The sequence below is a fragment of the Octopus sinensis genome, linkage group LG6 (genome assembly GCF_006345805.1).
Source record: "Octopus sinensis linkage group LG6, ASM634580v1, whole genome shotgun sequence".
NCBI lineage: Eukaryota > Metazoa > Mollusca > Cephalopoda > Octopoda > Octopodidae > Octopus > Octopus sinensis.
In genome coordinates, this window is record NC_043002.1 from 69656119 (window position 1) to 69673087 (window position 16969).

At 36.6% G+C, this 16969-nt stretch overlaps 1 protein-coding gene across 4 annotated transcripts in view; it reads right to left on the reverse strand.

Annotated features, from left to right (window-relative positions):
- The window catches only part of LOC115212770 (collagen alpha-1(I) chain), a 45424-nt gene that overhangs the window by 21639 nt on the left and 6816 nt on the right, over positions 1–16969 (reverse strand). For 2 of the 4 annotated variants that reach the window (XM_036503986.1, XM_029781445.2), the window contains exons 2-18: positions 15257–15433; positions 11208–11221; positions 10651–10677; positions 9999–10022; positions 9217–9345; positions 8791–8844; positions 8584–8637; positions 6941–6994; positions 5540–5593; positions 5262–5414; positions 4970–5068; positions 4068–4211; positions 3447–3545; positions 2446–2553; positions 1651–1704; positions 1321–1428; positions 252–296 (exon numbers count right to left, since the gene is read on the reverse strand). In XM_036503986.1, coding sequence (XP_036359879.1) covers positions 252–296; positions 1321–1428; positions 1651–1704; positions 2446–2553; positions 3447–3545; positions 4068–4211; positions 4970–5068; positions 5262–5414; positions 5540–5593; positions 6941–6994; positions 8584–8637; positions 8791–8844; positions 9217–9345; positions 9999–10022; positions 10651–10677; positions 11208–11221; positions 15257–15433 — 1397 coding nt within the window. The remainder of the gene's footprint in view (positions 1–251; positions 297–1320; positions 1429–1650; positions 1705–2445; positions 2554–3446; positions 3546–4067; positions 4212–4969; positions 5069–5261; positions 5415–5539; positions 5594–6940; positions 6995–8583; positions 8638–8790; positions 8845–9216; positions 9346–9998; positions 10023–10650; positions 10678–11207; positions 11222–15256; positions 15434–16969) is intronic. The other 2 variants (XM_036503988.1, XM_036503987.1) reach the window with 1 other exon arrangement.

Sequence of the window (16969 nt, forward strand, 5' to 3'; positions counted from 1 at the left end):
GAAATGATAAAAGGCAAAGTCAACCTCGGCGGAATTTGAACTCAGAATGTAAACACGGGCTGCTAAGCATTTTGTCCGGCCTTCTAACGTGTCTGCTAGCTCACCGCCTTGAATTAAGTTTATATTGCGAGCGAAAATTGTATCATGCACAAACCCATATTTTGTATCAGAGCCGCTCCCTCTAAATATGTACTCAAAACCGTCATTATTGGATAAAGGGAAAAATTTGTAAATTTGAAATGAATACTTACGCGTGGACCTCTTACTCCACGTGGACCTGTACGTCCAAGATCTCCCTGGAAAATTGAAATAATTTAAATAATTATTAAAGCTTTGACATCAATAACTGTTGAAACGATAAAAAATTTAAAAAAAATTAAAAATGCCAAAATCCAAAGGAAAACCTGAAAAATTTCTAAATCATCTAAACACAAAAAATATTATTTTCTACTCTAGGCTCAAGGCCCGAAATTTTTGAGGAGGGAGGGTCAGTCGATTAGATCGACCCCAGTGCGTAACTGGTACTTATTTAATCGACCCCGAAAGGAAGAAAGGCAAAGTCGACCACTGCGAAATTTGAACTGAAAACGTAAAGACAGATGAAATATCGCTAAGCATTTCGCTCGGCGTGCTAACGTTTCATATTTCTTTATTGCCCACAGGGGACTAAACACAGAGGGGACAAACAAGGACAGACAAAAAGATTAAGTCGATTACATCGACCCCAGTGCGTACCTGGTACCTATTTTATCGACCCCGAAAGGATGGGCACGCTTACGTTAAAAAACAATTTTAGAATGACTTTTTTCTGTCAAAACGCTAAATATAACTGACCAAAAAAGAAAGAATCTAACCAAGATTCAACCAAATCAAAAAATAAACCCAAATACTAAGCGAACAAAGATGAACCATCCCACTTCTATTGCGGGCAACACACACACACACACACACACACATTCACATACCCCCCTTTTACATACACACATATATTCAAACAAAGTCGAGACGCTGTTTGATTTATAATTTTCAGCGTACAATTTTCATCATCCCACTACCAAGTATGACATCACCCCCTTCCTTCCTTATTCATCTATCACCCCTTCCTTTCTCATTCATAAACACAAGAGTATTATTGTAGTAGATTATCTCGGTAACCATGGGAGCTATGAAAAATACAAAGCCCAGCATCATCACATCTGTGTAATTTTACACGCAATTCCACCCAGCCGTTTGACCGTGAATCCCAAGACAAGAAAGAATCACCCCATTAAAAAGTGTGCAAAAATAAAAAAAAAATAAAGATAGAAAATTCATATTTACAGGTTTGCCTGCTTCTCCGCGTTCTCCGGTAATACCGCGCTCACCAGGATCTCCTGGGGCACCTGCAAGACCTGGGAGTCCAGCGAAACCTCTAATACCTGGGAGTCCCTAGGGAAGAAAAAATGAATTTCTGAGTTCAGTATACGATTCTAAATGAATACAAAAAAGAAATGAGATTACGTGATGTTCATGCATTTCCAAACAATGCCAGTAAACATCTGAGTAGAAGTTAACACAAGACAGCTATACAAGATAAAAGAAATATAATACTTAAAATATATTTAAATCCATGCACTAATGAATAAAGAGATTTATAAAAAGCATACTTACTCTTTCGCCAGAGCTTCCTGATGGTCCAGGGGCACCAACGGATCCGGCGGGTCCCTAATTAAAAGAAAAATATACAATTAATTTTTTAGTTATATCGGTATCTATCTATCTATCTATCTATCTATCTATCTATCTATCTATCTATCTATTAATACTGTTTCGTTATTGGTGGGATCAATGAAAGAAACCAAATGTCCTCCATCCAATAAGAGATAAATATTTAATATATGCAGGGTTATTACCAGCTTCAGAGTTACAACGGTCAGACAAGCTTTATAGCGTATCGCATATTTCTAAGCAATCATTTATATATATATATATATATATATATATATATATATATATATATATATATATATATATATATATATATAATTGGGAGTATCTCTAAACGTTTACCGGTTTGCTCACAGTTACGTATTCCAAACAGGTTATTCCACGGTTAGTATATAAATCCAGTAATAATTCTTCTGTGATAAAAATTTAGAGATATATTCCGTTGGATTATTCTAGATATATTAACTTTAAACCAAATAGCTTTCCTTGGGTATTTAATATCAATAATAATATTAAGGATTATTATTGATATATATATATATAAGCACACAATTGAAGAATAGATATTAGTTTTGATTCTGACGAAGTATCAATGCGTAAAATTTGAGTAAGTTGTCGGAAAATAGGTAGCTATGAACCGTTATGAGACGTTTCGAGCGAATTAAAAATAGAGGATGTTGTTACGTTCATGGCGAAAGTGAAGTGAAATGGTTTATGACAACAACGGAAACTACTTACTCTCTTTCCTTCGGGTCCGGCTAAACCAGCAACTCCAGGTTCACCTGATGGACCATTTGCGCCACGAGGTCCCATTTCACCGGGAGCACCAGGTCCACCGGGAAGTCCCTATATGTGAAAAGAAAAAAGATGACTTTTTAAGAAACATTATCATATTTGGTTATTTGCATGTCTGTGCGTGCAGATGGGGAAGGAGTCTTGTACGTGTGTGCATTGCTTTTTCTGGCATGTGTTTGGTAATTAGCCAGTAAAAGAGGTATGTACGACTATGCATAATATTATTTTCTACTCTAGGCACAAGGTCCAACATTTTTGGGGAGGGGTCCAATCAATAAGATCGACTCCAGTACGCAAATGGTACTTAATTTATCGAAAGGATGAAAGGCAAAGTCGAACGCGGCGGAATTTGAACTCAAAACGTAAAGACAGACGAAATACTTATTTCTTTACTACCCACAAGGGCTAAAGACAGAGAAGACAAACAAGGACAGACAGACGGATTAAGTCGATTACATCGACCCCAGTGCGTAACAGGTACTTAATTTATCGACCCCGAAAGGATGAAAGACAAAGTCAACCTCGGCGGAATTTGAACTCAGAACGTAGCGGCAGACGAAATACCGCTAAGCATTTCGCCCGGCGTGCTAACGTTTCTGCCAGGTTCTACTAAGTTATGCGTTTACGTTCATACGCATGAATCAACGTCTGATTTAGTCACATCATTATGAAAGTGTGTGAAAATGTGCATGTGCATTATTGTTTGTTTGATTGCATGTATATGTAAGTATGATAGAGAAAAAGAGAGAGAGGGAGAGAGAGAGAGAGAGAGAGACAGAGATTATCATATGGAGTGAGCGAATGTTAACATCTTGTTAAACAAAATTTCTGTATGGGATATTACCTCACTATTATGCATGACTGTGTGTATGTATTATCGTCTCGTTGGCATGTGAAAGTGTAAAAAAAACAACTCTTTATTCATATTGAGACAGTCTACTTACAGTATCACCTTTCTCTCCGGGAGTTCCAGCGTTGCCGCTTGAGCCACTTGGTCCTTGAGGTCCGGGGAAACCTGGTCCTCCACTTGGTCCGACAGATCCCTGTAATGTAATGGAATGAAAGATCAATAATCTGTATTTGGATCAAATTGGTCGTGAATATGTTTGGCACAAGATCAGCAATTTCAGGGGAAGGGAGACAGTAAGTTACATCAAATCAGCATTCAACTGGTACATGTTGTATCGACCCCGAATAGATGGAAAGTATAGTCGACCTTGGCGGAATTTGAACTCAGAACGCGCAGACGGACGAAATGCTGCTAGGCATTTTGCCCGGCGTACTAATGATTCTGCAAGCTCGCCGTCTTAAGAAAACTTTATATTACCGGGAACGTATGAGTTAAGGGCTTACTAACAATCTGAAAACAAGCATGGTCATTTGGGACAATTTTATACTTTAAACTGGCAAACAGGTAAAGGGGACATTTCCTTTTTATTCTTAGAGGTATTAAGTAAAGTATAATGGAATTGTAGCCCGGTGTCGTAGTGTTCAATTTGACACCCAATACTTTTTGAAATACTCTTTTCTTTTTATGATTGTTGAGTGCAGAAATATCAACTTACACGGTCTCCTTTAGCTCCAGACTCTCCAGCTTCTCCTGGTTGACCAGGGGCTCCAGCTGGGCCAGTTGAGCCTGGAATTCCGTTTTCTCCGCGTGGGCCGGCAGCACCTTGACTTCCACGAGCACCAGCTAAACCAGCATCTCCCTAAGGAATTACATGAATAACAATTACAAGAGTTAACAATCTTAAAGTATTTAAAATAGCTTAAAGGTTTAAATTTAACAGACACACACACAAATAAATATGAAATAACGTTCATAATATCAATTTTCTTTTCAGGAAATAATTGTATTGGCTGAGATTTCTCGTATGGTAAAGAGTCAATTTTGGTTTCATTGTGTTTGAACTCGTTCCAATATAAGTCTAGTTCTTCCCTTCTGTTTTTGCCTTTCTTATTTTACCCACCACGCCGTCCATTCCTATCTTTCTCTCGTTTTCTCCTGTTTTTCTTATTTTCTTCTTTTACCATCGAGTTTATTGTGTGATATATCGAATATCATACAAACTATTACAGCTGTATATCTAGTAATCCTTTCTATGATAGAAATACCAAAAAAACACTTTGTTTTATTGTTATTTGAAGTCAACTTGGCGAAACTAACATATAGTTGTGGTTAATCCATAACGTTACACACAACGACGAGCTATAAGCCTAATAATGGATTCTAATAACATCCAATTTGGTTGCGTCGTTAACAGTTATGTGTTTGCCGCAGAGCTGCTGACGTAAAACAAGGTTCTACATCTGATAGTCCGGTATCCTGTCTGTTTGTTGTTCTGTAGAAGTAGACATTTATCGTATTTCAATTAGTTATTAAACGTCAACACAATTACAAAGTTGAAAACCTCATATTTATTTGTTGAAACCGGTATGGAAATTCGGTAAACTGTTGTATACTAACCTTAGCTCCAGCAATTCCTGGGAATCCAGGAGCACCGGGTGGTCCAATAGGTCCTGAGGGTCCTGGTGGGCCAACCTGTCCATCGTTTCCACGAATACCCTAAAAGAGATCAATATAAATATAATTACATCTATATATATACATAAGCATGTGTGCGTTCGTATGAACGTTTGAAATTTATTAGCGCGAATGTGTGTTTGTAGGTTTATGTGTGTATAAACAAATATTGTCTGAAGCATTTGAGTTCCATTAAATAGATTCTACAGAATTAATATTTCAAATAAATGCTTACGGGAGCTCCAGCTGGTCCATCACGTCCACGTTCTCCGGAAGGACCACGACCTCCTTGGGGTCCGGGAGCACCAGGAGCACCAGAGGGTCCAGTTTCACCTTTTGCACCAGCCTGACCGTCGCTACCACCCTTTCCTGGGCGTCCGTTCATACCCTGATTAAATAGTAAAAGATTTAGAAGATGAAGTCAGAAGTCTCTTTCAACGAAGAAAGATAAATAATTGAAGGAATGTTTCAGAGAAGTCATTTTTAGAAAATCACTGAAGAATGTCAACTTACACGATGTCCTTTTGGTCCTGGGAGTCCAGGGATGCCGTTCATTCCGCGGGATCCCTATATGAAAGAAAGAAAACGACTATTAATTTCAAAAACAAATGATTTCATTGTTGTTACTAACGACAATGTTAACAACAACAACGACGACGACGATGACAATTGTAAAATAAGAATTAACTTTGGATCAGCTTTCAAGATGAAGTCCAGTGTATAGGCAGACGGGTTCACATCTGTGCGCCATTTGCGGTTACACGGATGAAGTGCATTACAACAGAGTGAGTGCGAACGTCTGAAAATCAGCGATAAAGATTCTAAATACGAATTAGCGATCGGGGGAAAAATAGCGATGTCAACGACGATGCCGCATAGAACTGCGCGTACAACGACATTGGTAAAGATGTTAATTTTCATCATCATTATCACCACCACCACCATCACCTTGTTATAGATTAACATTAATCTGTTCTACTCGAGGCACAAGGCACGAAATTTTGGGGTCGGAAGCCAGTTGATTAGATCGACTCCTGTATGCAACTGCTACTTAATTTATCGACCCCCGAAATTATGAAAGGCAAAATCGACCTCGGCAGAATTTGAACTCAGACAGACGAAACACCGCTAAGCATTTCGCCCCGCATACTAACGTTTCTTATTTCTTTATTGCTCACAAGGGGCTAAACATAGAGGGGACAAACAAGGACAGACAAAGGTATTAAGTCGATTACATCGACTCCAGTGTGCCACTGGTACTTAATTTATCGACCCCCGAAAGGATGAGAGGCAAAGTCGAACTCAGAACGTAAAGATAGACGAAATACCGCTATGCATTTCGCCTGACATGATAACGCTTCTGCCAGCTCGCTGCCTTAATAGATTAACATTAATGCGAAGAATATATGTACAAAATATCATGCATTCGCATACGAACATACGCGTATATATAAATGTGAATGTCTATGTTTTATTCTTTGGGTTTTATTTAAGTCTTTAAGAGAGTTCAAGCCGGTCGCTAACAAAGCGACAACACTCTTTAAGATAAGTGAGTCCCCGGTATTTTAAAACACGTGGTTGAGTTGGATTATTGGTTGAACTGTCGATGCGTTCACCCAAGTATGTGCATCTATTCAAATAAGAATCTCAGATGGAAAAGTTTTAGAATGTCTTACAAATCTTCACTGTGCCACTGATAGATTGAATTTACAGAATCCGCATCAGTTTCTTTTGCTCTTTCTTTCGTGAAACCGGGTATTTCTTAGTTTTATGCATATTTCTTAGTTTTATGCATATTTTTTGGTACATAACCCAATGCACCTACGATGATGGATACGAAGGAGAATTTATAGTCAGGGTACAAGAGCTGTATATGTTTATAAAAGTATGTGTGAAGTACATTTATATACTTACGCCTGCTCCTGGAAGTCCACGAGCTCCAGGTTCACCATCACGTCCATCTTCACCCTGAAATAAAATGAAAATTAGGTTTAATTGTTTACAATACTTCGCTTTCTTTCACATTCTCCCATTTTTCGTTTTGTCTTTAAATTCTTTAACCATTTTCACTCTTTTTGCTGGTCGTATTCCTCATATCATTTTTTAAAATATATCTTTTCATCACAAATTCTCCATGTCTTTGTTTATTTGTCGCTATTTAAAGCAAGAAAGACGTGTGGAAATTTAAGTTGCTTATAAAACTAACGCTTAAGTGACGTACCGGTATCGTTCCCTCATTCTGGTCACTCATAATCGTAGCTGTAATTGTTAAGGCATAGACGAGCCCTGAGGTAAACAGACTTATGAGAACCAGTGATTCGGCTGCAAAAATGTATCGACTTTTCTATTCTTTTAAAAAAATTTTGCAGACATGATGTTAAGAAGATATCTAGATAAGTGATTCGGGCCAAGTCAACGGGTCTGTTTATTTACTCACCTCTTTTATTCTATAACGCAATAGTGATTTGATGCCTTAGTGCAAGCTTCGAACCAAGCTATAGAAGACGCATATGCTAAAATATCGTTCCCAAGTATTCTAATGATATGGCGATGTATGTACCCATAACACGTTTTTTTTATTTTGGTTTATATACAGGGTGAGTGATCAAAAAGTATCGGGACTGTTGCTATGGTAACAGAGCTAAAGTATGCAAACTGGAGCAGCTTGGCACAGACAGACCGTGAGCTCTGTCGTGCATACGCACTAAGTTATAACGTCCTCGCTGTCTTCCGTTGTTTATAGCAGTGATTAGAAGTAAATTACGTAGAGTGTCATCGGTTTAAGATAAAAAAAAATTGAAATATCGGTTTTCAGCTGCGCCGGATTTCTTTGATTTGGGTTGAGGAAAACGAACACTTTTTGAAAACGGTCATAACAGGTGTCGAACCGTGGGTCTGTGGTTATGATTCCCGAAACCAAGGCAAAAATCAAATCCCACTTGAAAGGAACATGATTTCATGATGTCGAGAAAACCCAAGATAATCCGTCTAGGCAGATGCTCGCTGTCTCCAAGTTCTAGAAATGCATCCATCAATGGAAATGATGTTGGATATAGTGTGTAGCTTCAGAAGGGGACTACTTCGAAGGAGATTAAAGGCTGAATTGATATGTGATGTAGTTTTCTTTTTATATCGCAAGTCCCGATACTTTTTGATCGGGCCTCGAGTATTTTTCCATTCCAGAGGACGGCTGTTATATAGTGTTAACGTGTATATTTCTTGTACCAACTGACACATTTTGGTTATCATTTCTATCATCTGTCATATCAACTTTACTATAGAACACATTGGAAAAAATTATTAAAGATAGATTTTATAGAATTTTAGCTGTTATATCTACGATGTAGTCTACCATGGCTACATGATATCTTTCTCGCTGACTCATATGATCAAGGATTCATATAGTAAATATTTCCACCACGAACTGCACTCTATTTTCTGATTCCTTCCGCTTTCCTAGCAGACATCCTTTTGGGTATTCTCAACATATGGAAAACATTTTTTGTTGTTATTTTAAATAACGATACGTAAATATGATGAGTTAATTTATATCTTACGTTGTTTCCGGCAAGTCCACTAGGTCCAGGGGGTCCACGAGGTCCAGGTGATCCCTATAAATAAATAAAACATTTTAAAAATACATAATATTGGATAAATATGTTATATAAAAGTGTGTGTATGTATGTGTGTGTGTGTAAATTTTCAAATCGAAATGTATTTTAAAATTCAATTTTAAGATGTATGAGACATTCAGAAGTACTTACGGGTGGTCCGGGCTCTCCTGGGGCTCCACGTGGTCCTAAGTATCCTTGGGGTCCCTGGGGGTAAGAGGGAACAAAGATAAGTTAAAGCATATATAAAATAGTGTGTTTATGTCTGTGAATGTGTACGTGTACAACTTAAAAGAACATAAATTGTTTAAGGATTGTGTAGTAACACCCCCCTTTGTGATTAGCCATATTGAGATGGCTATTATGCTTTACATTGTCGAGCGGTTACCGTTTACATCTCGCTCTGAGATTTAATAATGTTTAAGGATTAAAATACATAAAAATTTGCGAAACAGACCGTGCTAATTCATTGAATCTTCGTATTTGAGTTTCTTTCTTTTTATGTATTCATTAATATTTACATATATTTCCAGCATTTTTTTTCTAGAAATAGAATCCCTTATTTGTTGCAATACTTACGGGTGGTCCTGGAGGTCCATTGCTACCACGTGGTCCTGGATATCCAGCACTGTAACTTGGGCCAGGTCTTGCCATGCCTTGTCCTTTATCGTCATAGCCGCCTCCAGTGTAAGGGGGTTGTCCTTGGACCTGATTTTAGAAAAAAAAAATTAAAGACATTTTTTAAATAGTTCATAAAACTCGTTGATATATATGAAAGAAAAGAGTTAAAGATTTAGTCATCAATATAATTGTAACAGTGGAGGCGCGTGGCTTAGTGGTTAGGGCGTCAGCATCATGATCGTAAGATTGTGGTTTCGATTCCTGGACCGGGCGACGCGTTGTGTTCTTGAGCAAAACACTGCATTTCACGTTGCTCCAGTCCACTCAGCTGGCAAAAATGAGTAACGCTGCGATAGACTGGCGTCCCGTCCAGCTGGGGAACACATACGCCATTGAAACCGGGAAACCGGGCCCATGAGCCTGCTAGGCTTTAAAAGGGTGCATTTATTTTATTTTTATAATTGTAACAGCCAGGTGGCTGGTGTTAGATATTTAGCAGTGCATCATGGGAATGTACTGTTAAGTCGAATTACTATGTGGTTAAACGAGCGTGGACAGGGTAGACGATCAGAGAAAAGATAGGAATTTAATAGTGACTGAGAGGGAGAAGAACAATATAGGGGTAAGGTTAAGATAAAGAAAAGCAGAAAGAGTGAGAAAGAAACAGAGAAAGAGTGAGTGTGTTGGGGTGGGAGAAAAAGTTATGGTGTCTGTATCTTAAAATATAAAATTCAACTTACACCATTGGGTGAATCAGCTTCAACCTGTGGTCCGGAAAATATGGGAGAGAAGAAAAAAAAGAAGAGACAATTTATTGATTATAGTTTCTCTCTGTGTTAACGTGTGATAACGGAAAATATATAAATGAAGAGAATAATAGGATAGTGGAATAAATAGATATGCGGAATAAATGAATGAATGGTTATGCACATGAGTTATTACGGAATGAAATAATGAATGAATCGATCTGTTAATGAGTATAGGTTATAAAGAACTGAAGGAATATCTGAATGACTATGTCAACGAAATAATGATGCAAAGGAATAAACAAATAGAAGATTAAAGGAATGGCTGATTGGATATAAAAACACACATACACACACACACACACACACACACAATTTTCTATTTGTATTCCATTTTCAAAATATCTTTCTTGGTAATATGTTCATTTTATTTTCCATATATATAAATATATATATATGTATATATATATATATATGGAAAATAAATGAAAGAATAGAAGTAATCATAATAATAATAATTATTATTTCAAACTTTTACTTACATATATATATATATATGTATGTATATATATATATATATAGAAAATAAATGAAAGAATAGAAGTAATCAAAATAATAATAATTATTATTTCAAACTTTTACTTACATCGTCGTTGTCCCTGGTGCCTACTGGCTGTAAAGATTGGAAAATAAAAGAAGATATTAACAAGAAAGATATTTTGAAAATGGAATACAAATAGAAAATTGTGTGTGTGTGTGTGTGTGTGAGTTATTTTACTGAGTAACATGAGGAGTGACACGAATTTCAGAGTACTGTCAATCTAAAATTTCAATTTTTTAAAAAATATTTATTGAAATAACTGTGTATTCAATATAGCCAGTCTCTTTTCTTTTTTCATATACTGTGTATCGTGTATGCGCATATATATATATATATATATATATATATATATATATATATATTATATATATATATATTATATATATATATATATATATATATATATATGTATATGTGTGTGCAATAGATTCTTGAATAAGGAAATGATGGTAGAAAGTATGGTTACGTAGTTTGAAATGAAAATATTGGTAAAGACTTTCGGGTGGGTGGTCAGTGTTTAGGAAAGGAGTCAGGATAAGAGGAAAAAGAAGAGGAAATGAGAGCAAAAAAAAAAAGATACAATAAATATGTCCAATTCTTACCGCATCTTCATTTGCTGCAAAAGATAAAAAATAAAAAGAATGGTTAATAAAGGCATTGAATGGCGAAGTTATATGTGTATATGTGCGTTTGGAATGAAAGGATGTTGGAATGAAAGGATGTTGGAATGAAAGGATGTTGGAATGAAAGGATGTTTGTGCATATAAACGTTTGTTTATTTTCTGTTTATATTAGAGAATATCTATTGATGATGCATATGTCAATGATCGCATGTTAAACTCTACATACTTGTCTCCCTTTTCTTCCTCCCCATATATATATATATATATATATAATATATATATATATATATATAATTATAGACAGCAGTCTACAATGTTTTAAATAAAAAGGAAAGCTGTAATTGTCACTAAATATGACTATATAATATATATGTGTGTGTGTGTGTGTGTGTGTGTGTGTGTGTATGGATGCGCAATGGCCCAGTGGTTAGGGCAGCAGACTCGCGGTCGGAGGATTCCCAGACCGGGCGTTGTGTGTGTTTATTGAACAAAAACACCTAACGAGCTCCGGCAGGGGGTGGGGTGACCCCTGTTGTACTCTTTCGCCACAACTTTCTCTCACTCTCTTTTCCTGTTTCTTGAGTAACGCTGTGATGGACTTGCGTCCCGTCCAGCTGGGGGGAACACATACGCCACAGAAACCGGGAAACCGGGCCCATGAGCCTGGCTAGGCTTGAAAAGGGCGACGTTTTATATATATATATATATATATATATATATATATATATATGCTATATACTATTTACTATATATTAATAGTAATGGTAAGACAACAAAAGAATGAAAGAGACCTCGATATTATGTAAATGGAGGAATAATATGTGACAATTATTCAGTTGCCATGACAAAACTCTGAGGTTCGGATGTCGGGTCGGAAACCTGCACCGGCATCTCTTCAGTCATCGAGGCAATTAAAATATGCTATGAAAATCTAGCATATATGTATATGAATACATAGATAATATGTGCGTGTGCGCGCGTGTCTATAATTATATATATGTATCAACTATTTTCTCCTTTTCTACCCTTCTTTTGGTGAAAGACATGCATCCGAAACGTTAAGACACTTTTCATTCTTTTTTTAACCGTTAAATTAGCATATTTGTTAAAAACTTCTCCACCCCGTGTTATCTACTTTTCTTTTTTGTTCACTACCTACTTAATACATGTGTGTGTGTGTGTGTGTGTGCGGATCACTGTATCTGTATGTGCGCTTGTGCAGGTGAATATATGTAAATATATATATATATACACACATAAAGAATCAGAGCAAAATATACATATCAGAATCTACAACAACCTTCACAACTAAAATGCATAAAGAATAAATATAATACACGATCATTTGTAAAAAACCAATGAATTTATGTGTTGTTTATGCCTTTATCAAAGCATTACCGATGTAAATGTAGTGGTTATACCGGGAAGTCTCAATCAGATCGCAGAACTGTCGTATCAAGTTTTTTCTTACCTTCTGTTATACGGCGTTCATCCATAGTTGCTTACGTCACCAAATGTGTTAGTAAAAAAGTTATTATGAAAAAGATTTCTGCAAACGATATTGTAGTGTAGTGTAGGAAAGAGGTAACGAAGCGTGGTTGAAGAGAAGCATTGGTTTACAAACGAAATAATCCTTTATAGATTTAACGAATTATAAATGGGAAAAGAAGAGAAAAAAAAAGGAAAACTAAAGGAAACCATAATAAGCACAACATTAGCTTAATTTTTAACTACTTTCCGCATGCATCTACAGGACACTAAGCCTCTACATGAAAGTTATGAGCGTCACACAGCACACACATTACTCGGTGAAAGAGGTGCAATTTCAGAAATGACGTTGAAGATAATAGCAATGGTGGGCGATGGCGGTGCAGGGAAGCAAAGTCGGTGCGTAAGAGGAAAAAAAGGGTGAAAGGGATAATGAGGAAAAGTTAAAAAAAAAAATAAACTAAAATAAAATAAAAAGCCAATTCAGCAATAACGAAAATGATAAAAATAAATAAAGGAAAAGAAAAAGACAACCATGAACCACAAAACAAACAAAAAATGTCGGAAGGAAAGCAACAACTAATGTGCATCTCTAATCTCTAAAGCGAGCAGACGTGAGGGTGTTCAAGACATGAAGCAGTAGGGAAAGGTTGAAAGCCGTCTTCTAGGACAAGCTGATCTACTTTGAGAGACATTGATTTCGTTCAATAAATTCTCTCGTCGATTTTTTTCATCACAACAGATTGGGCATTAGCTTAAGGTGCAAGAGAAACTTTCGAGAATGATACCGAGGCTTTTTTTTATACTTTTGTGAATGATATACAGTTGTTTTTCTTGTCATTTTTTGTCATTGTTGTTGCTGTGTAACTTGTTGACGCTGTGTAACGTATATATATATATATTTTTTTTTTGAGATTTCTTTCACGGTTGAAACAAAATGATAATGGCAACAATGATTCTAACTAGAACGATGAGGTTTTAATGATGTAAATTAGGCGAGTAAATTTGGACACAAAGTAAAACGTATGATTTGCAAATCTGATAATTTATTTATATAGACATTGCACCTCCCAACAGTATTATTGTTATTATTATTAGTAATAGTGGTGATGGTCATGGCGATGAGGGTAGTAATGATGGTGGTGGTGGTGGTGGTAGTAGTAGTAGTAGTAGTAGTAGTAGTAGTAGTAGTAGTAGTAGCAGTAGTAGTAGTAGAGGTAAAATTATTTTGCTACGTAAAATATGTCAGATTATATAGTCTAACTGTAGATACGCATACATATATATATATATATATATATATATATATATATATAATATATATATATATATATATATATATATATATATATACGTGTGTGTGTGTGTGTGTGTGTCGTTCGATTAATTTCTGCTCAAATGGTTCTTAAATTCGTTTTTTTGGAGCCTGACTTCATAAAACAATAATTTTGTTTTAAATGTTCCGTCCCTAAGTTTAAAAAAAATAAACGTCAAAGTGACGAGCAATGGAGGGAGCGATTTCGTGGCCGCTTCACCTGCCAAACGATCAAATTTCTTTCATCGCACTTTACCGACTCTGAAAATGTCCCAGACTCGTTAGTCGATGTATTTCTAAGTCTAGGAATGACCTGGGTTAGAAGGCCAGCGATCATAAATGTACCCAACCTAGAATGATCAAGGGCTAAAAATCAACCACAATGTTGAAAGGGAATCACGAACTTGTGTCAGCCTGAAGAATGACAATATCTGTGAGGTTTTGTTATAAATGGGAGAATTTTGGAACCTCATGACCAAGAGCAGTTTAAAACCTAGAAGATAACTCTTTTACTCTTTTACTTGTTTCAGACATTTGATTGTGGCTATGCTGGAGCACCGCCTTTAGTCGAGCAAATCGACACAAACACACACATATATTTATATATATACACATATATAGGACGAGCTTCTTTCAGTTTCCGTCTACCAAATCCACTCACAAGGCTTTGGTCGGCCCGAGGCTATAGTAGAAGACATTTGCCCAAGGTGCCACGCAGTGGAACTGAACCCAGAACCACGTAGCTGGTAAGCAAGCTACTTACCACACAGCCACTCCTGCGCCTATAAGTTAATGTTTGATTTGCCGTGTGCACATTCATGAACGGGAGTACTATATCTCTACATATATATACGTTATATGTTTGTTTATACTGCATAACTGTCTATCTCTCTATAGCTTAATATCGTTATTGATTCTATTTTTCTTCACCCTTATTCTTGTTGTAGAGGGTGCGTACCATCTATGTGTGTGTATGTCTGTGCGTGTGTGTATGTGCGTGCATGCGTGTGCGTAAACCTGTATATGACAGTGATCATATCTGTCGTGTAAAATATGTTACTGAATTTGAATTAACAATTTATTTTTTTGCCTATTTGCCAATTCACTTCATCAAATTCTGTATTGTTATAGTTAATATAATCCGTGTTTATTCTCTTGACCACAAAGCAGCCCAATGTGCTGTGACTTGTTTCTTTTCATCGATTCGGCCACAAGCTAAACTTACCGGGACATATTGGGCAACAACTTCCCTCAACTGCTACAGCGTCTAAACAAGTGGGTTCAGGACATTCCACTTTTTTGCAGGTCACCTCACCACTGGAGCATCTACAGATATTACACACATCGGGGTACCATTCCTCACCCTCTTGGAATACGTGTCCGTCGTAAGCACAAGGTGAACCTAAAGTTATGTAACAAGAGAAAAACCTGCTAGCTCGCATGGACTTTTGCCGTCGTCTCTTAAACGCGCTGGCTGCGATTTTGAGCGACTATAAGATCATCTTTTGGCGATATATTTTGTTTAACGACGCGTGGATTTTTAGGCGCCATAGCTAATCAGCGAGCGTACATTAATTAATCAAACTATTAAGTAATTAGCAAATGTGTTGTTAATAAAAATAATGATATACTTCTTTTTTTATATATAGGGGAATGGGTAGAACGAACTAATGCATTCTAGGATTTGTTATCTTCTTGTTATGGGTTTTAAGAGTGTAAGATACTTTAAAATGATAATATTATTTTAAAGTGAGGTTACGAAGATACAAATTTTACCGGGGAAAACGATCGAGTGAATCGATTCCAGTACCTGACTGGTACTTATATCTATTAATTCCAGCACGATGAAAACTAAAGTCAAACCTCATCGGATTAAATTCAGTTCGCAAGAGGACAGATTGAAATATCACCGTTTCTCTCACAACACAGTCGTTCAACGATTTTCGATGAACAACGATGATAATATCTATGATTCCTGGCTAGTAATTTTGAGGTTAGGGCAAAGAAGTCGATACCAGGAATCATTAACTCCGCTGGTACTTTATTTTATCTGTCGCAAAAGGATAAAAGTCAAAGTTGAGCTCGGCAGGATTTTGATCTCAGAACATAGAGACCTAGAACAAATGCGACAAAGAATTGCATCCGACGCATTAACGATTCTGTCAGCTCACCTAACCACAATAATCATGTAAAAAAAATGACAGTTTATATAAATTGATCACGAACCTTACGAATGCGTCGCGCCTAAAACAAAGCAGAATATTAATTGAATACTTCGTGTTGTTGTTGCTGTTTTCATTACGCATACAAACTATCTACTTATTGTCTTCTTTGCTTTTAATGGGTAGAGGGTTTTAGTCGATGATTAACAATTGTACCACCGGTTAATTATCTGCTGTTAGTATTTGAAAGCAGGACGTATTGGTGGAGAGGGGGAAAAACATTAAGCAAAAACTTTAGCTTGGCACAATACCGTCATTGTCTATAGACAATAATTATGATGATGACGATGATGATGATGATGATGATAATGACGACGACAATGCTGATGACAAAGACGATGATGACGATAAAGATGACGAAGATGATAATGTCAATGATAATGACAATGATGATGATGATGATGGATGAGAATATTGATGATAATGATGACGGTGAGAAAATTGATAATGATGATGACGATGATGATAATGACGACGTCGACGAAGATGGTGATGCTGAAAGTGGTGGTGATGCTGGTGGTGATGATGATGGTAGCGATGATGATGATGATGATGGTGGTAGTGGTAGTGGTTGAGTTTGTAATGACGACGGCATTGATGTTGATGATGTCAATGACGATGGCGTTGATGATAATAATGATGTTAATGATGATGATGGTAGTGGTGGTGGTGGTGGTGGTGGTGGTTGAGTTGGTGATGACGACGACATTGATGTT